Source organism: Stegostoma tigrinum, chromosome 4 (genome assembly GCF_030684315.1).
Source record: "Stegostoma tigrinum isolate sSteTig4 chromosome 4, sSteTig4.hap1, whole genome shotgun sequence".
Classification (NCBI taxonomy): domain Eukaryota; kingdom Metazoa; phylum Chordata; class Chondrichthyes; order Orectolobiformes; family Stegostomatidae; genus Stegostoma; species Stegostoma tigrinum.
This window is the reverse complement of record NC_081357.1, coordinates 84,568,831-84,591,868: the sequence shown is the minus strand read 5'-3', so window position 1 is coordinate 84,591,868 and position 23,038 is coordinate 84,568,831. Positions and strand designations below refer to the sequence as shown.

Below are 23,038 nucleotides of genomic sequence, written 5' to 3'. Positions count from 1 at the left end.
CCCATTGTGTTCTTAATTGCTGTCCATTACACCTCCAATTTGAATCATCTGCAAACTTACTAACCATACCTCCGAATTGTATATGAGACGAAAGCAGTGGACTCAGCACTGATCCTTGTAGCACAACACTGGCCACAGGCCTCCATTCTAAAAACAACCTCCACCTTGAACATCTGTCTTTTACTTTCGAGCCTGTTGCGTATCCAAATAGCTAGTTCTCTCTGCATTCTGTGCGACCTAACCTTGCTAACCAAGAACCTTGTCCAACACCTTACTGAAGTCCATATAGAGCACATCCACTGCTCTGCCCTCATCAATCCTCTTCAGTGAGTTTTTTGAAGAAGCAATCAAGTCAGACAGATTTCCCATGCACAAAGCCATGTTGACTATCCCTAATCAGTTCTTGCCTTTCCAATTACATGTAAATCCTGTCTCTCAGAATTCCCTCCAACAGCTTGCCCGCCACCAATGTCAGGCTCACTGGTCTTTAGTTCCCTGGTTTTTCCTTACCACCTTTCTTAAATAGTGGCATCGCATTAGCCAATCTCCAATCTTCCAGCACCTCACCTGTGGTTATTGATGATACAAATATCTCAGCAAGGGGCACAGCAATCTCTTCCCTCGCTTCCCACAGAGCTATAGAGTATACCTGCGCAAATCCCAGGGATTTATCTGAATTTATGCATTTTTAAGACATTCAGCACCTCTTCTTTAATATGGACATTTTTCAAAATGTCACCATTTATTTCCCCACATTCTATTTTCCATATCCTTCTCCAAAATAAACACTGATCCAACATACTTGCTCAGTATCTCTCTCATCTCCTGCTTTTCCACATATAGGCAGCCTTGCTGATTTTTCAGGAGCCCTATTCTCTCACTAGTTACCCTTTTGTCCTTAAAGTATTTGTATAACCCCTTTGATTCTTGTTATTTGCTAAAGCTATCTTGTCCCCTTTTTGCCCTTCTGATATCCCTCTTAAATAGACTCCTACTATCTTTATACTCTTCGAGGGATTCACTCGATTCCTATTGACCATACCTGACATATGTTTCCTTCTTTTTCCTTGACCGAAACCTCAATTTCTCTAGTCATCGAGCATTCTCAGCATCTACCAGCCTTGCCCTTCACCCTAACAGGAACATACTGTCACTGGGCTCTTACCTCATTTTTGAAGGCTTCCCAGTTTTCAGCCTTGCGTGTACCTGAGAACATCCGCCCCCAATCAATTTTTGAAAGTTCTTGCCTCTTACTGTCAAAATTGGCTTTCCTTCAATTTAGAACTGGAACTTTCAGATATGATCTATCTTTCACTGTTTTAAAAATAAGAGAATTATTGTCACTGGGCCCAAAGTGCTCTCCTACTGGCACCTCAGTCATCTGCCCTCTACCTTATTTCCCAACAGTAGGTCAAGGCTCACACCTTCTCTAGTTGGTACATCCAAATACTGAATCATAAAATTTTCTTGACCACTTGACAACTTTGGCTCCATCCAAGCCCTTAACACTACAGCAGGGCCAGGTGCTGGAAGAGTGGAGATTGGCTAATGCAGTGTCACTATTTAAAATCCCCCACCATAACCACCCTATTATTCTCACAGATAACATACAAAATGTTTCTCAATTTCCTACTGGCTATTGGAAGGTGTTTAACTCAATCTCAAGGAGGTGATCATCCCTTTCTTATTTCTCAGTTCCACATAAATAACTTCCTGGATGTATTCCCAAGAATATCATCCCTAAGTACAGCAGTACTTAATCAGAAATGCCCCTTCCCCTCTTCTCTTGTTCCCTTTATTATCCTTCTTCCAGCATCTATCCCCTGGAACATTAAGCCGCCAGTCCTGTCCATCCCTGAGCCACGCATTTGTAATTGCTATGGTATCAAAGTCCCTCATTCCTAACCATGCCCTGAACTCATCTGCCTTATCTGTTAGGCTTCTTGCACTGAAATAAATGCAAATTAATTTATCAGTCCCAACTTATTTTCTGTTTTGTTCCTGACTGTTTGACTTACTCCATTTCCTAACTGTATCAGACAGCTCTCTTTCCTCACTATCTTCCTGGGTCCCACCACAACCCCACCTACCCCTTTACTAGTTTAAATCCTCCGAAGCAGCTCTAGCAAATTTCCTTGCCAATATATTAGTCCCCTTCCAATTCAGGTGCAATCCGTCCTTTTTTTCAGGTCACTTCTAGACTAGATGAGATTCTAATGGTCCAAAAATTTGAATCCTTCTCGCCTGTACCAGCTCCTTAGCCAAACTTTCATCTGCTCTATCCTCCTATTCCTACCCTCACTAGCTTGTGGCTCCAGGAGTAATCCAGATATTACGACACTCGAGGACCCCCTCTTTAAATTCCCACCTAACTTCCGATATTGTCTCCTCAGAATCTCATCCTAATCTCTCCCTATGTCGTCATGTCCAATGTGTGCAACAACCTCCTGCTGGTCCCTCTCTATGATATCCTTATGATATCCTTAATCCTGGCGCCAGATAAGAAACCATAAATGTTCCAATTTAATACAGCATAGAACATAGAACATTACAGCACAGGACAGGACCTTCGGCCTTCGATGTTGTGCCGACCTGTCATACCGATCTCAAGTCATTCTAACCAACACTATTCCATGTACGTCCATATGTTTGTCCAATGACGACTTAAATGTACCTAAAGTTAGCGAATCTGCTACCGTTGCAGGCAAAGCGTTCCATTCCCTTACTACTCTGAGTAAAGAAACTACCTCTGACATCTGTCCGATATCTTTCACCCCTCAATTTAAAGCTATGCACCCTAGTGCTCGCCGTCCCCATCCAAGGAAAAAGGCTCTCCCTATCCACCCTATCTAACCCTCTGATTATTTTATATGTCTCAATTAAATCACCTCTCAACCTTCTTCTCTCTAATGAAAACAGCCACAAGTCCCTCAGCCTTTCCTCGTAAGACCTTCCCTCCAGACCAGGCAACATCCTAGTAAATCTCCTCTGCACCCTTTCCAAAGCTTCCACATCCTTCTTATAATGCGGTGACCAGAACTGTACGCAATACTCCAAGAGCAGCCGCACCAGAGTTTTGGACAGCTTCAACATAACCTCTTGGTTCCAGAACTTGATCCCTCTATTAATAAAAGCTAAAACACTCTACGCCTTCTTAACGGCCCTGTCAACCTGGGTGTAAACTTTCAAGGATCTGTGTACATGGACACCAACATCTCTCTGCTCATCTACACTACTTAGCATCTTACCATTCACCCTGTACTTTGCCTTCTGGTTACTCCTACCAAAATGCATCACCTCACACTTGTCTGCATTAAACTCCATTTGCCACCTCTCAGCCCAGCTCTGCAGCTTATCTATGTCTCTCTGTAACCTACAGCATCCTTCGTCACTATCCACAGCTCCACTCACCTTAGTGTCGTCTGAAAATTTACTAACCCATCCTTCTACGCCCTCATCCAGGTCATTTATAAAAATGACAAACAGCAGTGGACCCAACACCGACCCTTGCGGTACACCACTAGTAACTGGTCTCCAGGATGAACATTTCCCATCAACTACCACCCTCTGTATTCTTTCAGCAAGCTACTTTCCGATCCAAACTGCTATATCTCCCACAATTCCATTCCTCCGCATTTTATACAACAGCCAATTGTGGGGAACCTTATCGAGTGCCTTGCCGAAATCCAGATACACCACATCAACCAGTTTACTCTCATCTACCTGTTTGGTCACCTTCTCAAAGAACTCAAGAAGGTTTGTGAGGCACGACCTTCCCTTCACAAAACCGTGCTGACTATCCCTAATCAATTTATTCTTTTCTAGATGATTATAAATCCTATCCCTTATAACCTTTTCCAACACTTTACCAACAACTGAGGTAAGGCTCACTGGTCTATAATTACCAGGGTTGTCTCTACTCCCCTTCTTGAACAGGGGAACCACATTTGCGATCCTCCAGTCATCTGGCACTATTGCTGTAGACAAGACGAGTTAAAGATCAATGCCAATGGCTGGGCAATCTCCTCCCTGGCTTTCGAGTGGATCCGAGGATAAATCCCATCCGGCCCAGGGGACTTATCTATCTTCACCCTCTGAAGGATTTCTAATACCTCTTCCTCGTGAACCTCAATCCCACCTAGTCTAGTAGCCTGTATCTCAGTATCCTCCTCGACAACATTGTTGTTTTCTAGAGTGAATACTGTTGAAAAATATTCATTTAGTGCTTCCCCTATCTCATCTGACTCCACACACAACTTACCACTACTATCCTTGATTGGCCCTAATCTTACTTTTGTCATTCTTTTAGTCCTTAAATACCTATAGAAATCCTTATGGTTTACCCTGATCCTATCTGCCAACAACTTCTCATGTCTCCTCCTGGCTCTTCTGAGCTCTCTCTTTAGGTCTTTCCTAGCTACCTCATAGCCCTCAAGCACCCTAACTGAGCCATCACAACTCATCCTACCATAAGCCTTCTTCTTCCTCTTGACCAGAGATTCCACCTCCTTCGTAAACCATGGCTCCCGCACTCTACAGCTTCCTCCCTGCCTGACAGGTACATACTTATCTCGGACACACAGGAGCTTTTCCTTGAATAAGCTCCACATTTCTAATGTGCCCATCCCCTGCAGCTTCCTTCCCCATCCTATGCTCCCTAAATCTTGCCTAATCTGATTGTAATTGCCTTTCCCCCAGCTATAACTCTTGCCCAGTGGTATACACCTATCCCTTTCCATCACTAAAGTAAACATAACAGAATTGTGATCGCTATCAAAGTGCTCACCTACTTCCAAATCTAACACCTGGCCAGGCTCATTACCCAGTACCAAATCTAATATGCCTTCACCCCTTGTTAGTCTATCTACATACTGTGTCAGGAAACCCTCCTGCACACACTGGACAAAAACTGACCCATGTATAGTACTCGAACTATAGTGTTCCCAGTCAATATTTGGAAAGTTGAAGTCCCCCATGACAACTACCCTGTGTCTCACTCCTATCGAGAATCATCTTTGCTATCCTTTCCTCTACATCTCTGCAACTATTCAGAGGCCTATAGAAAACTCCCAACAGGGTGACCTCTCCTTTCCTGTTTCTAACCTCAGCCCATACTACCTCAGTTGACGAGTCCCCAAACATCCTTTCTGCAACTGTAATACTGTCCTTGACCAACAATGCCACACCTCCGCCCCTTTTACCATCTTCTCTGTTCTTACTGAAACATCTAAATCCCGGAACCTGCAACAACCATTCCTGTCCCTGCTCTATCCATGTCTCCGAAATGGCCACAACATCGAAGTCCCAGGTACCAACCCATGCTGCAAGTTCACCCACCTTATTCCGGACGCTCCTAGCATTGAAGTAGACACACTTCAAACCAACTTCTTGCTTGCTGGTGCCATCTTGCATCCTTGAAACTTGATTTCGGACCACCCTACTCTCAACCTTTTCTATAGTCGAACTACAATTTTGGTGCCCATCCCCCTGCTGAATTAGTTTAAATCCACCCGAATAGCCTTAGCAAATTCCCCCCCCCAGGATATCGGTACCCCTCTGGTTCAGGTGAAGACCATCTTGCTTGTAGAGGTCCCACCTACCCCAGAGAGAGACCCAATTATCCAAGAATCCAAAACCCTCCCTCCTGCATCATTCCTGTTGCCACGTGTTGCCACTACTCTTTTAGGCCAGCTTGAACCAGCTGTCCTCTGGTCACTGATTCTTTGCTAATCAAAATGGTTTCTCATTGTTAATTCTATCAAAACTATCAAGCTTTAGTCTGATTCTTGTTTATCTTCTACTTACAAAGGAAAATAGCTACAATTTCATTGATTGGCCACATTGGTGAGGTTGCACATTCTGACTCTTCCAGTAAATCAACTCTTCAGCCACCTTTTTAGAAGTGTGATGCCACAGAATCAAATGCAGCACTCCAGGCACAATTAATTCAGTCTTTATATGGCAATCATGTAACTTCCTTGCTTTTGAACTCAATGCCTCAGATTCAGTTTCTGTTCTGTCAGCAGAGATGATCATCCTTATTCCATTATCATTTTTTGTGAATGTGGTGACCAAATTAAAAATGACCAGATAATCCACAATTTGTGAAGTCATTTGGGAGTAAATATTAGCCAATACGCAAAGAAGCAAAGTAGTTACAGGGCAGTGATATGCTGTACAAACACTGGTAAGGCCACAGCTGGAGCATGGTGTGCAGTTTGGTCACCGCACTATAGGAAGGATGGGGTGCAGAGAAGAATCACCAGGATGTTTCCTGGGATGGAACAGTTTAGCAGTGAACAGAGGCTGGATTAGTGATAATGGGAACTGCAGATGCTGGAGAATCCAAGATAACAAAGAGTGAAGCTGGATGAGCACAGCAGGCCATGCTGCATCTCAGGAGCATAAAAGCTGATGTTTCAGGCCTAGACCCTATACCTGATGAAGGGTCTAGGCCCGAAACGTCAGCTTTTGTGTTCCTGAGATGCTGCAGAGGCTGGATTAGTTCTGGTTGTTTCCTTTAGAACAGGGAAAGCTGAGAGGAGAGATAACTGGGGTATGGACGGGATGGATAAGCAGCTGTTTCCTTTAGTTGAAGGGCCATTAATGAGGGCAAATTTTAATGTGAAGGGCAAGAGGTTTAGAGGAGATTTGAAGAAATTTTTTTCAGCTAAAGGGTTGTGAGAATCTGAAATGCACTGCCTGGAAAGGTAGCAGAGACAGGAAATCTCACAGCTTTAAAAAGCATGTGGATGGGCACTTGAAATTTCATAATATTCAAAGCTATGGTCAGAAGTCATCCAACACCAGGAACCCGGCCAGGTGGTTGATATTACAGTAGGGGACTACTTTGGAAATAGCGACCACAATTCTGTAAGTTTTACAATACTCATGGACAAGGATAGGAGTGGTCCTAAAGGAAGAGTACTAAACTGGGGGAAGGCTGACTATACCAAAATTCGGCAGGATCTGAGGAATGTAGATTGGGAGAAACTGTTTGAAGGTAAATCCACATTTGATATGTGGGAGGCTTTTAAGGAAAGGTTGATTAGCGTGCAGGAGAGACATGCTCCTGTGAAAATGAGGAATAGAAAAGGCAAGATTAGGGAGCCATGGATGACAGGTGAAATTGTGAGACTAGCCAAGAGAAAAAAGGAAGCATACATGAGGTCTGGGTGGTGAAGACAGACGAAGCATTGCAAGAATATCAGGAATGTAGAGAGAATCTGAAACAAGGGATTAAGAGGGCTAAGAGAGGACATGAGATATTGCTGGCAAATATGGTTAAGGAAAATCCCAAAGCCTTTTATTCATACATAAAGAGCAAGAGGGTAACTCGAGAAAGGATTGGCCCACTTAAGGACAAAGAAGGAAAGTTATGCGCTGATTCAGAGAAAATGGGTGACATTCTTAACGAGTACTTTGTATCAGTATTCACCGAAGAGAGGGACATGACGGATGTTGAGGTTAGGGATAGATGTTTGCTTAGTCTAGGTCAAATTGACATAGGAAGGAGGAAGTGTTAGGTATCCTAAAAGACATTAAGGTGGACAAGTCCCCTGGTCCGGATGGGATCTATCCCAGGTTAAAGGGAAGCGAGAGAGGAAATAGCCGGGGCCTTAACAGATATCTTTGCAGTGTCCTTAGACGTGGGTGAGGTCCCAGAGGACTGGAGACTTGCTAATGTTGTCCCCTTGTTTAAAAAGGGCAGCAAGAATAATCCAGGTAATTATCGACCGGTGAGTCTGACGTCAGTGGTAGGGAAGCTACTGGAGAAGATACTGAGGGATAGGATCTATTCCCATTTGGAAGAAAATGGGCTCATCAGTGATAGGCAACATGGTTTTGTGCAGGGAAGGTCATGTCTTATCAACTTAATAGAATTCTTTGAGGACATGACAAAGTTGATTGATGAGGGAAAGGCTGTAGATGTCATATACATGGACTTCAGTAAGGCGTTTGATAAGGTTCCCCATGGCAGGCTGATGGAGAAAGTGAAGTCACATGGGCTCCAGGGTGTGCTAGCTAGATGGATAAAAAACTGGCTGGGCAACAGGAGACAGAGGGTAGTAGTAGAAGGGAGTTTCTCAAATTGGAGACCTGTGACCAGTGGTGTTCCACTGGGATCTGTGCTGGGACCACTGTTGTTTGTGATATATGTAAATGATCTGGAGGAAAGTATAGGTGGTCTGATCAGCAAGTTTGCTGATGACACTAAGATTGGTGGAGTAGCTGATAGTGAAGGGGACTGTCAGAAATTAAAGCAGAATATAGATGGTCTGGAGAGTTGGGCAGATAAATGGCAGATGGAGTTCAAATCCGGGCAAATGCGAGGTGATGCATTTTGGAAGATCATATTCAAGGGCGAACAATACAGTAAATGGAAAAGTCCTGGGGAAAATTGATGAACAGAGAGATCTGGGTGTTCAGGTCCATTGTTCCCTGAAGGTGACAACACAGATCAATAGGGTGGTCAAGAAGGCATATGGCATGCTTTTCTTCATCGTACGGGGTATTGAGTACAAGAGTTAGCAGGTCATGTTGCAGTTGTATAAGACTTTGGTTCGGCCACATTTGGAGTACTGTGTACAGTTCTGGTCGCCACATTACCAAAAGGATGTGGATGCTTTGGAAAGGGTGCAGAGGAGGTTCACCAGGATGTTGCCTGGTATGGAGGGTGCTAGCTATGAAGAGAGGTTGAATAGATCAGGATTATTTTCATTAGAAAGACGGAGATTGAGGGGGGACACAATCATGAGGGGTATAGACAGGGTGGATAGCAAAAAGCTTTTTCCCCCAGAGTGGGGGATTCAATTACTAGGGGTCATGAGTTCAAAGTGAGAGGAGGAAAGTTTAAGGGAGATATGCGTGGAAAGTTCTTTACACAGAGGGTGGTGGGTGCCTGGAACGCGTTGCCAGCGGAGGTGGTAGACGCAGACACGTTAGCGTCTTTTAAGATATATTTGGACAGGTCCATGGATGGGGAGGGAGCAAATGGACACAGACCGTTAGAAAATAGATGACAGGTTAGACCGAGGATCTTGATCGGCGCAGGTTTGGAGGGCTGAATGGCCTGTTCCTGTGCTGTAAGTTTCTTTGTTTCAGCCCAACAGGTTTACAAGCTTTCAGAGTGCTGCTCCTTCATCAGGAGACCTGATCTAGTGTCATGTGACTTCTGACATTGACAGTGTTGGACCGGGGTGGACACCTCCACTTCAAAGCTATGAGCCAAGTGCTGAAAATTGGAATCAGTATAGATAAGTCCGTGCAGACGCAATGGGCTGAAAAGCATCTTCTTTGCAGTATGACTCTAAGAACACCCCTTTTTGAGATAGTGCCAGGAGAGCCTTTATATCCACCTGAACATGGCTTCAGTTTAATGCCACACCTGAAAAATTGCTCCTCTGGTATTGCAGTGGACCCTCAGAACTGCACTGGAGTGTCAATCCTGGATTTTAGGTGCTCAAGCCCCAGAATGCCATTTGAACCTGAAACCTTGTGGTTCAAAGGAAAGCGAGTTTTTTCTCCAAATCTGTCAACCAGTCCTACCATCTTCACAGATTTGTCTATATCCTAGGCCCTCTTGGTATCCAGCCGCATCCAAATCATTTCTTCATAAACGCAATTCAATTCATATTTGCCCTTGATACTCCTATCCATAATGCACACTTCTCTGCATTAAACTGCACCTGACAATCATTTAGAGCATCTCACTAACCATATACTCTCTGTCATGGTTAACTACAGATCAGAATTTCATTTCATGCCAAACTTTTGCAATTGTGCCCTGTACCCATGTCCAAGTCATTGATATTTACATCAAGAAGCACAAAAGTTCAATTGTTATCCCCTTTGGAATACCACAACATATTCTCCTGTAATTTGTGAAAACAATCACTCAGTATGTTTCTCTTCCAACCAGAGAGATTTTATTATGTAGAATATTCTGAAATATTATCATTTTCTCTATCCATTACACATAGAATTTACTGATAGAACATCGAACATAGCACAGTACAGGCCCTTCGGCCTTTGATGTTGTGCCAACCTGTCATACCAATCTGAACCCCATCTAACCTACACCAATCCATGTACATCCATATGCTTGTCCAACGACAACTTAAATGTACTTAAAGTTGGTGAATCTAGTACCGTTGCAGGCAAAGCGTTCCATTCCCTTACTACTCTCTGAGTAAAGAAACTACCTCTGACATCTGTCCTATATCTTTCACCCCTCAATTTAAAGCTATGCACCCTCGTGCTCGCCGTCGCCATCCTAGGAAAAAGGGTCTCCCTATCCACTCTATCTAACCCTCTGATTATTTTATATGTCTCAATTAAGTCACCTCTCAACCTTCTTCTCTCTAATGAAAACTTCCTCAAGTCCCTCAGCCTTTCCTCGTAAGACCTTCCCTCCATACCAGGCAACATCCCAGTAAATCTCCTCTGCACCCTTTCCAAATCTTCCACATCCTTCTTATAATGCGGTGACCAGAACTGTACGCAATACTCCAAGTGCGGCTGTACCTGAGTTTTGTACAGCTGCAGCATAACCTCATGGTTCCGGAACTCGATCCCTCTCTTAATAAAAGCTAAAACACTGTATGCCTTCTTAACAACCCGGTCAACCTGGGTGGCAACTTTCAAGGATCTGTGTACATGGACACCGAGATCTCTCTGCTCATCTACACTATCAAGAATCTTACCATTAGCCCAATACTTTGCATTCTGGTTACTCCTACCAAAGTGCATCACCTCACACTTGTCTGCATTAAACTCCATTTGCCACCTCTCAGCCCAGCTCTGCAGCTTATCTATGTCTCTCTGTAACCTACAACATCCTTCTTCACTATCCACAACTCCACCGACCTTGGTGTCGTCTGCAAACTTACTATCCCATCCTTCTACACCCCCATCATCTTCAGCTGCTTCAATGAATTTCAGTCCATCAACCAGAAGTGAGGATGCTCGCCAATGATTGTACAATGTTCAGCACTCCTCAGGTACTGAAGCAGTCCACATTCAAATGCAACAAGACCTTGACAACATCCAGGTTTTGAGCTGACAAGCAGGAAATAACATTCACACCATACAAATAGCAGGCAATGACTGATGAGAGAAGCTAACCACCATCTCCCAACATTCAAAGTTGGAACTATCACCAAATCCCTCAATATCAACATCCTATTGGTTGCTATTGACCAGAAAGTTAATTAGACTTGCCATATAAATTCAGTGGTTGCAAAACCAGGTGAGAAGTACTGTGGCAAGCAACTCGCTTCCAGATTTCCCAAGCCTGTTTACCATCTGCAAAACACAAGTCAGAAGTATGATGAAATATTCCCTACTTGCTTAGGTGAGTGCAACAGTCAAGAAAACACTGTCCAGGACAAATTAGTCTACTTGACTGACACCATATACACAAGCATTCACTTCCTTCACCACCAACACTCAGTAGCAGCAATGTGTACTATTTAAAAAATGCACTGCACAAATTTGCCAAAGATCCAAAGACAGCAGCTTCCAACCCACGAACACTTTGATCTGAAGGACATGTACAGCAGGTACATGGGAACAGCAGCTACAAGTGCCCCTCCAAGCCACTCATCATCCTAACTTAGAAATATATCACTGCTCCATTAGCGTCATTAAGTCAAAATGCTGTAACTCCCTTCTTTTACTTGCATGTTTTTGTCTAGATCTATAGAAAGTAATGGTAGAGATGCCATAAGTTTATCCATCACATTGCTGAGCATAATTCTCCCACTCTTACCTCCTACCACTGTTGTGTGTTTGAAGGATTTACAAGTTGATCAAACATGCAAGCAAAAGTCCATGGCACTTGACGCCATATACAATTCCAAAAAAGGCATGTAATCCGATCATCCTTGCCTCTGAAGCAGAAGTTCCATGTTTGATTCCCAGTATGGAACTTAACAGTTGGAAGGTGGATTTACCATGTGGCCAGACAAGTTGAGGATCAACTCGTAAATCCTTCAAACATACGACAATGGTAGGAGGTAAGAGTGGGAGAATTAGGTTAACCTGATTACTACTGCAAACTACTGCACCTCCCAGTCACAAGCCATTTTAACTCACCCTCCCATTCCTGCAGTGCCACAATGATGTCACGCGAAGGTTGCAAGAACAGCAACTCATATTCCGCTTGGGAACCCTGCAGCCCAATGGTATCAATGTAGACTTCACAAGCTTCAAAATCTCCCCTTCCACCAGTGCATCCCAAAACCAGCCCAGTTCTTTCCCTCCCCCCACTGCATCTGAAAACCAGCCCAGCCTGTCTCCGCTTCCCTAACCTGTTCTTCCTCTCACCCATCCCTTCCTCCCACCTCAAGCCACACCTCCATTTCCTACCTAGCACCTCATCCCGCCTCCTCGACCTGTCCGTCTTCCCTGGACTGACCTATCCCCTCCCTACCTCCTCACCTATACTCTCCTCTCTACCTATCTTCTTTTTTCTCCATCTTTGGTCCACCTCCCCCTCTCTCCCTATTTATTCCAGCTCCCTCTCCCCATCCCCCTCTCTGAAGAAGGGTCTCGGCCCGAAACGTCAGCTTTTGTGCTCCCGAGATGCTGCTTGGCCTGCTGTGTTCATCCAGCTCCACACTTTGTTATCTTGGATTCTCCAGCATCTGCAGTTCCCATTATCACTAAGGTTAAAATTTGTTGAGTTCTATTTTCTGAACTAAGTTTCAATTACTGGGAAATAGCTTAAGTCACCAGAAGATGCTCTGAATGCCTAAGTTGAAGAGTCAAGTTGATTTCAGATCTCAGATTAACTTGGCTGTCACCAGTATGACTAATAACTGTCGGCAATTATTTCACCTGCATGGTGATTATACAAACATTTCCCTCTTGGATAAGGCCCATTATTGTTTGATGTGCAGTTGCAAACCTGGAAGGCTGATGAATACAGCACATATCTGGCCCTCTGAACCTACTGTTGGGGTTGAGGTTTTTAATTGTTGGTTGCTATGCAGTTATAAGCCCAAATTTATATAAATGTCTGGTTACCCATCTCCATACGGTTACCACATTTTGTTTCAGAAAATACACTTCCAAATTAGGACAGATTGGAACTGTGTGGACATTGGATCTGTGGGAGAGTAAGAGCTTGGGACTGGAGGAAGGAGCGAAACTTGGATTCAGGCGAGGAGATTGAGACTGAGGAGGAGGATTGTGACTGGAGGTGAAAAGATTGGGAGTGCAGGGGCGGAATTTGTGACTGGGGCAAAGAGATTGAGACTGCATGATTAAATTGATAGTAGAAGAATAAAACTGCAGGGATGCTGCAGAGATTGGAACGGGGGGTGATCCTGGCACTGGGAGATAATAGAAACATAGAAATGGTACAGCACAGAAAGGAGCCATTCAATCCACTTGTCGATGCTGTCCCAAAGACAACCAGATACCATTTCTAATCCCATCCTTCTGCCACTTAGCCTGAATCTGTGACCCGCAATTTTTGAACTCTCTGCCTACACCATCTCTACCCCTCACAATTTTGTATACCTCAATCAAGTCACCCCTCAGCCTTCTCTGTTGCAAAGAAAAACCCCAACATCTCCAATCTCTCCTAGTAGCCCTGGAAACATTCTAATACATTTTCTCTGCATTCCCCCCACAGCAAGTACACCGTCCAATAATATGATGACCAGAACTACACATAATACTCTAGTTATTGCCTCACCAGTGTCTAAAACAGTTTTTTCTTTGTATCCCTACTTATGTATTCTATACCTCTGCAAATGAAGGAGCATTCCATTTGCATTCTTTATAACCATATCTACCTGCACCACTACCTTTAGGGTCCTCTACATTTGCATGCCAAGAGTTCTCACTTCATCTACCTGTCTCAGTTCTCATATGTTGTGTATTTCCTTATATTGTTTGACCTCCCTAAATGCATTATCTCACAATGTTCCAGGGGTGGATTGTAATTTGTGCACTGCCTGTGCACCATGTATTAGGAATAGATTCTGCTCTTACAGTATCCAAATCATAATGTACAAAGTACCAGGATTGGATTCACCACTTACTATACATAGGTACAATGTATCAGGGCTATTATTTAACCTGTACACAACTGAAATGCACCAGGATTAGCTTCTGCACTCATTATATACTTGACTTTTACAATGATTGAAAGAATTTAGGAAATAGAAGGAGGGATTTAGCCCCTTCAGGCCTACTCCACTGGTTAGCTGCATCATCTATCTCAATGCCATTTTCCCACATTAGCCTCTGTCTTTTGTTATCTTTAGAATCTAAAAAACCCATCAGTCTCCATTGCATTCCGGAATACAGAATTCTAAAGATTCACTACCCTCTGAGTGAAGAAATCCTTTCTTATGTCAATCTTAAATAGCCAACCCCTCATTCTGATAGTGTCACCTGGTTCTAGACACCACAGATAGGGGAAACAGCCTTCCTGAATCTAACCTGTCAACCCATTCAAGGCTTTCATGTACTTCAAATTCTGCTTATCTTCAGCTTAGCCAAAAGTTGAGCTGGAGCTTTAATTCCAGATGTCCATCACTAAGGCCAACGATGCTTATCAGCCCACACTTGTCAATTGTCATGCTGCTGCACAGCTCCCTGTTCCAGAAACCACTGCCAAGTATGGACCTTAGAAGTGCACACAGGTAGAAAAAAGTAGAGGGAGGTTCAGGCAGTACTCACCGACATGTAAAAGTGTAGCTGTCTACACGTAGATCAAATTTTCATTAATGGCATGTGCAAAAGAAGACTTGTGGATTTTCGACATTTGAATAACAAGATCTAATGTTACTAGAGTTACTTGTTGGAAGGGTCAGTTACCCCTTAGAAGAAAATTGTTCTTTGAAAGTGGTCAAATGCCCCAGAGAAAGTCAGGTACCCTTTGTGAGAAGTCAGATGCTCTTGGGGATGTTAAGATTAGGCATGAATATTCGTAAATAGGGATACATTGATATTGTAAAGCAGTCAAGGCATTAAGTTCCCAAGGTCATTACATCTTTGAAAGAAATATTCTTCAGTTTCAAGTATTCAGCATGTGTAAATTCACCAGGTAAATATTTATACAGTCTGATGGTTATCATTATCCAATTGATTTAAATACCTGAGTGCAAAGACATATTTATCACAGTTGTCAGAATCTTATAATTTGACAGTTTGACTAATAGCTCCACATCAAAGATTTCAAACGATGAATACAAGTGGGTGCTTTCATAACGAGATCAAGTACTTGAAGGAATTTAAATGTATTGAGTTGCATTTTCTCTTTGTGACATAGACATTTAGAAATGAATTTTATTTAATCTCAATGTAGGATGCTGAGACTGCCCGTGGTGGATATTTGGTGAATTGGCAAAGAATGGAAGAGCAAAGAATGGTGACCATGGGGCATGAGTCACCACTAAATTGGCACAAGAGCTATAAAGGTCTATGAGAATGAGTGGAGAGGTAGGTTGGCATGCAATGGCACTAAATTAGCATGGGGATATAAAAGGTCATGTGTGGGCACACAGGGTTTGGGGGGGGGGGGTGGTGTGGGGGTAAGTTGGCATGGATGGTCAACACAGGCAAATTAAAATTGCCACTCTAAATCAATTGACTTTTCACAGTGTTGTCTCCAGGCAGGGCATAATACTCAAGCAAATACATTCTTAAAAATGGGTGTTCAGCCATCCAGGAAACTGGTACATCCTTTTTTTAAGGATGAATTGTTAACAAGGCCAACTGCAGCAGTCCAGCCAAGTCATTCTTCTATTTCACAATGAACAAAAGTCACATTAAAACCACGTGTGTATTAGACAAAGGTGAAATTGACTCAATTAATCTTTTTAACTGTATCATGATGAATTTTCCTCCTAACATAAAGTTGGTTGTGTCTTGTTTTCAAGCTGTGAAAAGTCACATTACAGGATACTTATTGGGCTTATTTGGAGAAGGTCACTAAACTTACAAACTAACAGGCTAAATCAGATATATTTGTTGACTATTTTGAAAATGGAAAAGTAGCTTTCCATAAATACAGTGTCTAAAAGCCACTGATCCAGACTCAAAACAAAATCGAACAAGGTAATAAACTTTGAAAGTGGGATAAGGATTCTCCTCTAAATGTTCTAACTTCAAGCTCATCTGAGAACCAAACCTCTAGCACTCCAACTACAAGAACCCTCTAGATTACTTAGAATATTCTGCATTTCAAAATTTCACTCCTACCAAAGCATCAACTCATTTAAGAAACTACAGGCCTAACATGAATACAGAACTGAGATACTTTTACATTATACCCATCTTATTTTTCTTTCAGTGATATCTAATCGCTGTAAATCAATAGTACATGCGAATCAAATGAGTAAGATATTGCATTGTAAAACCTGATGAGACTGGAACTCTCTGCCACAGAAAATGGTGGACCAAAGAACTGAATGTTTTCAAGATGGAGTTAGATAAAGTTGTTGGGGCTAATGAGATCAAAGGGATGGGGGATCAGGGTATTGAGTTGATCGGCCACGATCATTTTGAATGACGGAATAGACTCAAAAGGCCATATGGCCTACTCGTGCTCATATTTTCTAAGTTTAGATTTCCAAAGTAGTCATGAGTTTTGTAGATTTGATTCTATAAGCTTCTTGTCTTGGTACTTCTACCCTGAAATATATTTCCAATAACATGTACTTGTTTTTGTACATGTTATTGTTTTGTACACTTGTTTTGCTGTCATGGGACACCAAACTCTCTGCCTCAGATTGAGTAAGACTTAGGATTACAGAGAGGGAGATCCCCATGTGTTGACTTGGACAGAAGATAGAGCAGTGCAAGAAACCACTAAACCTTTTAAATGAGACCTCCCTCTTGGCAAAAGATACCCACTGGAGGGAGCTGTCATGAATGGGAGAGGCAGAGTCTTACAAGAGACAGCCCATAAGAAGAATCAAGCCTGACGTCTCAACATCCCAGTTTTCTAGTAAGGTCAAACATTGGGGTGCTTATGCATTGTCTATGAAAGGGACCAATCGCCCACCTGGAGCAACCACCTGGAGGCTGGAACAGAATCCAACTTGATCTTAATTCAGACATTCTTCAAGTTTGCAGAACATTAGTTCCTGAAATCAGGCTCCACAAAACCCAAACAAGGTAAAAATATAGTTAAAGATTAAATCTACTACATTCACAAACCAACTGTAAACCTATATAATTATATTCAATGTTATAGTAATTCATGATTCTGTTACCAAATCCTTTGATTTCTAAAAGTTTGTCTCCTGACTTAGAAGATGGGTTTGGAATGACTGCCAACTTCAGGATTGTGAACCCAGGGATCAGACTGACTGGGAAAGAATCTTCTCTTCATTATCAATCACTAACATATAAGCTCAGATCTCCCACAAATGCTCCAGTTGTGTTCAGCTCTCCAGAAGCAAGCTGTAATTGTTAAATCTACCCTAGAAATATTAAATATGACCCAATGTGTAGACCAAAACAATAGTGACTGCACAATCAGAGAAACAAAATGGTTTAAATTCTATGAGAATATCTTTCAGCCCTACAAACATCTGAGGTCTCTATGCTCCTCTAATTCTGGGCCCTTAGACATTCCTAATGTTAATTATTCCACCATAGGTGGCCATTTTCATCATTCTTTGGGAAGTAGCATTATGTTAGAGTATAAGCAAAATGCTGGATTTCCCAGTATATTTATGTGTATCTCAGGGGTGTTTTTCATTATTAGCATGAGACTGAGCAAAATTCAATTCTGTATTAACTATTCTGACTTTCAGTCAATCACTGTTGCCAGTTCCCAAATGCACCATGACTGTTGTGCAAGAGTACTGAAGTCTTGCAGTCAACCATTCCCTCTTCTCTTAAACTGGTCCATACTTGATATTGTTATCACCTCTTGCCACGGTCACACGTGATAGGATCACTCCCTTTGGTAGATTGGTAATCTAGTCTTTTAATCACAAAGTATAATCACAAAGTACATGGCAAGGAGTGCCATGAACTGTTCACTTTTTATAAACAACCTCCACAATTACGTGCAAGAAAAGTACATTTAAATCAAACTTAACTTATGTGGTTACAGTGAAACAGAAAGATAGAGCTCCAGCAGGCTGGTGGCAGGATAAAGGCTAGTGAACTACTCACCGGTGGCCCAACAAGACCTGGTTCTCCCAGATCACCGATCGGTCCCTGTTCACCCTGTTGTTAAGAGGAAAGCACTTTAAGTTCAGTGGTGCTATGAATTCAGGCTTTTACTTCAGCTTTACACTGGTTGTGTAGTTTATTTACAAAACACTTTTAGAACCATATATTGATATGGCTTAGAGCATTGGTGGCTCAGTTATTAGCCCTGCTGCCTCACAGCGCCAGGGATCCAAGTTCAATTCCACCCTTGGGCGACTGTCTGTGTGGAATTTGCACATTCTCCAGGTGTTCCTGTTTCCTCCCACAGTCCAAAGATGTGCAGGCTAGGTGGATTGACCATGCTAAATTGCCCATAGTGTTCAGGGGTGTTTAGGTGAGGTGGGATATAAGGGGTTGAGTCTGGGTGGGATGCTCTGAGGGTCGGTGTGGACTTGTTGTGCCAAAGTGTGTGTCCCCACATTGTAGGGATTCTATGATTCATTCAGCTAGTTTGCACTCCTGATGCTGAGCATCATGTCATTATCTATTTTTGTCACCCGACAAAGGAGCAGCTTTCTAAAAGCTTGTGATTTCAAATAAACACGTTGGGCTATAACCCAGTGTCCTGTGACTTCTGATCTTGTTCACCCCAGTCCAACACCAGAATTGCCATGGTTTTGCTTGCTGTAACTATCACTGTGCTCTGCCCAAAAAGGGCAAGGTGATTGGAGTTATGGATTTCAAACTGCATTCAGGACAGCTTTAATCTTAAGATGCGTCAGTCTACCAAACCTAACCAGCACAGCTGTGGGCGGAAACTGGAGCACCCTGCAGACCCAGGGAGAACATGCAAACTCCACATAGTCGCCTGAGGCTGGAATCAAACCCAAGTCCCTGGTGCTGTGAAGAAGCAGTACTAACCATTGAGTCAGCATCTTGCCACACTCTCAGAATACAATAATTTCTTCACCAATCCTGGTTGACTGGAGAGGTGAAGATGGGTCATCTTACTGAGCATTTTGTTACAACTGAACAGTTTGCTACTACAAAGGGCTGTTATCATTCAATCACATTGGTGCAAGTCTGGAGTTACTTTCAAGCAAGATGAGAAAAGCCCATTTCAAAAAGAGGTGGCTTCTAAGGACAATCTTAATTGTCACCTTTATAGGTAGTGAATCTTTTATTTCCATATACAGGAAACGGTCTTCAGATTCTCAAACAGGCACAGTAGGAACTGAACTCATCTGACATTGTTTAATAAAGAATAAATCATGCTAAACTTGGAACAAATCCAACATAAAATTCAGAAGAATTTATAACTGAGTTTGCAGTCAACCTTATAAATGTCATGCCCCTCTATTCTTTGATAGATGTTCTTGTATCATGCTGATAGCATATTTTTCTCTGATCATGTATTGTGCATTTTTGTGGGTCTGGGGTCCAGGGTGTAATTTTTTTAAAAAACAGAATAAACTTCATAGATCATGTAATGGTCCTATTCATTATACAAATTCAAATTGAACTTACAGGTTTACCAGGAGATCCCATTGTGCCATTCAAACCAGCTGGACCGCGATCACCCTGTTTGCAAATAAATAAAGCAAAGATTAAATAGGAAGGAAAATGCATTGTCGATAATTACCTATTCAAAAATGATAAATCAAACATCTGAAGGTAATAATTCTACCTCTACACTAAAAATCTAAACATTTCATTTTCAAGGATACTATCAATCTGGAGAAACTGAAACTATCAGCTCACAAGTTCAGCATTTCTCGAATTAATTTGAAGTTAAAGGTACATTTAGTCCACTGACAACTTGCTGTTATTTTTAAACTTCTTTCACAGAAACACAAGGAAATCTAAAAAGACCACTTGGACACTAAGTGGATCCTTCCAGAGAATAACCTGAAGGGACTTGGGAGTTCCAGTTCAGGATTCTCCCTTAAGGTTAACATACAGTCTCAGTCGGCAGTTAAAAAGGCAAATGCAATGTTAACTTTCATTTCAAGAGGGCTAGTATACAACAGCAAAGGCGGACTGATGAAGCTGTACAAGGCCCTGATCAGTCACATTTGGAATATTGTGAGCAGCTTTGGGCCCCATTTCTAAGGAAAGACATGCTAGCATCAGAGGGGGTCCAAAGAAGGTTTACAAGAATGATGGGCTTGTCATATAAGGAGCAAAGAACAAAGAGCAAAGAAAATTACAGCACAGGAACAGGCCCTTCGGCCCTCCAAGCCTGCGCCGATCAAGATCCTCTGTCTAACCTGTCATTTATTTTCTAACGGTCTGTGTCCATTTGCTCCCTGCCCATCCATGGACCTGTCCAAATATATCTTAAAAGACGCTAACGTGTCTGCATCTACCACCTCCGCTGGCAACGCGTTCCGGGCACCCATCACACTCTGTGTAAAGAACTTTCCACGCATATCTCCCTTATACTTTTCTCCTCTCACTTTGAACTCATGACCCCTAGTAATTGAGTCCCCCACTCTAGGAAAAAGCTTTTTGCTATCCACCCTGTCTATACCCCTCATGATTTTGTAGTCCTCAATCAGGTACCCCTCAAGCTCCGTCTTTGTAATGAAAATAATCCTAATCTCTTCATAGCTAGCACCCTCCATACCAGGCAACATCCTGGTGAACCTCCTCTGCACCCTCTCCAAAGCATCCACATCCTTTTGGTAATGTGGCGACCAGAACTGTACACAGTACACCAAATGTGGCCGAACCAAAGTCCTATATAACTGCATCATGACCTACCAACTCTTGTACTCAATACCCCATTCAATGAAGGAAAGCATGTCATATGCCTTCTTGACCACCCTATTGACCTGCGCTGTCACCTTCAGGGAACAATGAACCTGAACACCCAGACCTCTCTGTTCATCAATTTTCCCTAGGACTTTTCCATTTACTGTATAGTTCGCCCTTGAATTTTGCAATTGTGCAATTTTCTTGCAGTTGAGACTCTAGGTCTGTACACCAGAGGGTTTAGAAGGACGAAGAGGATCTCTTTGAAAACTTACAGAATACTGACAGACCTGGATGACTGTACATGGAGAAGCTGTATCCACTAGGAGGAGAGACTAGAACCGGAGTACATACCCTCAGTGTGAAAGGACAACCTTTTAAACTGAAATGAGGAGGGATTTCTTCAGCCAGAAGGTGGTAATCTGTGGAACGTCATTGCTGCAGAGGGCTGTAGAGGCCGAGTCATTGAGAGTATTTAAGTCAGAGATAGTTAGATTCTTGATTGGTAAAGAGATCAAGTGTTATGAGAAGGCAGGAGAATAATAGGATTGAGAAACACATTAGCCATGATTGAATGGCGCAGCAGACTTAATAGGCCAAACAGTCTGATTCTGCTCCTATGTCTTATGGTCTAGCAAAGGTCATTAAATGAGTTCACAATGTAAAGAGACAGACCGAAAAGTTTGACCCTTGTATGAAGTATAAATCCAGGAAAATGTAGAAATATCTTTCAGATTTCTTATCCAATGTTTTATATCATGGACATTTGAATGATTTTGTAGCTGTTCAGGTATTACTATGCTCGTGACTACAGTCAATAATTCAAAAACCCCACAACTTCAATTCTTATCAAACCTTCAAACACTTAGCCGAACTTTCAATTCAGTAATCCAACTGTTTTCAATAGTCTAGATTGTTTTGAAATGATTTGCGTGTAGTCCGGGATTTTGTACTCTAATGAAGGTATGAATACAAAAGTTCCAGACAACGACTTCTGGAAAGGCAAATACCCGACCTTAAATCACACAGGGGTCCACGATTACAGTGGGAAAAATTCAAAATGAATTTCTGAAAATGGCTAAGTGGCAGGAATGGAGAATTAGATAACTTAATTTCCTGGCCAAGATTTAATTTGCTGTTTTGAAAACGTCTTCCTCTCTCCTCTCAGCCTTCTAATTTACTAAAAAATTAATTATTCAGAGCTAGTAGATCTTAAATGCTTTCATCCACGTACCACTTTGGTGGAACAAAAAAAAACAACACATGTGACATAGCAGTCCAATGCATCCAGTTTTGCTTGTCACTGAGAAGAATGGTACAACTTGCAATGAGACACTAATGAGCAGCCATCTCGTCTCAAGCTGGACGGTATCAGTTCAAGTTCTCCAAGATCAGACAGGCAGTCTTCTTTGTTGTCAGTCAAAGAAGTGCTGAAAACCCAATCTGAGTTGGGTGTTGTTGGGATAAGGGACATCCCAGATGTCCTCGTTTTTCAAGGACCACAACGTCCCCTCCACAGTGGTCCAAAACATCCTTGAATGCATCTCTCACATTTCGTGCAACTCATCCATCACACCTCCTCCTCACAACAACAACGACAGAAATCCCTTCATCCTCACGTACCAACCTCCGGATTCAATGCATCATCCTCCGCCACCTACAATCTGACCCCACTACCAAGGACATTTTTCCCTCCCCACCCTTACCTGCCCTCCAGAGGGACCACTCTCTCCATGACTCCCTGGTCCGCTCCACACTCCCCACCCGCCCCACTACCGCTGGCACTTTTCCCTGCAACCTCAAGAAGTGCTACACCTGCCCCGACAACTCCCCCCTCACCCCAATCCCAGGCCCCATGAAAACCTTCCACATCAAGCAGATGTTCACCTGCACATCTGCTGATGTGGCATATTGTATCCAATGTTCCCGATGTGGCCTCCTCTACATTGGGGAAACAAAGTAGATGCTTGGAGACCGCTTTGTGGAACACCTATACTCGGTTCATGACAAACCACTGCACCTCCCAGTCGTGAACCACTTAAACTACCCCCCCTCAACTCCTTGGGCGATATGTCCATCCTGGGCCTCTTCCAGTGCTACAATGATGCCACCTGAAGGTTGCAGCAACAGCACCTCATATTTTGCTTGG

The 23,038-nt window shown here is 42.7% G+C and overlaps 1 protein-coding gene across 2 annotated transcripts in view; it reads right to left on the bottom strand.

Annotated features, from left to right (window-relative positions):
* Nucleotides 1–23,038, bottom strand: part of LOC125452713 (collagen alpha-1(IX) chain-like) — a 142,870-nt gene that overhangs the window by 51,675 nt on the left and 68,157 nt on the right. For both annotated transcript variants that reach the window (XM_059645501.1, XM_059645500.1), the window contains exons 21-22: nucleotides 19,660–19,713; nucleotides 18,154–18,207 (exon numbers count right to left, since the gene is read on the bottom strand). In XM_059645501.1, the coding sequence (XP_059501484.1) occupies nucleotides 18,154–18,207; nucleotides 19,660–19,713 (108 nt within the window). The remainder of the gene's footprint in view (nucleotides 1–18,153; nucleotides 18,208–19,659; nucleotides 19,714–23,038) is intronic.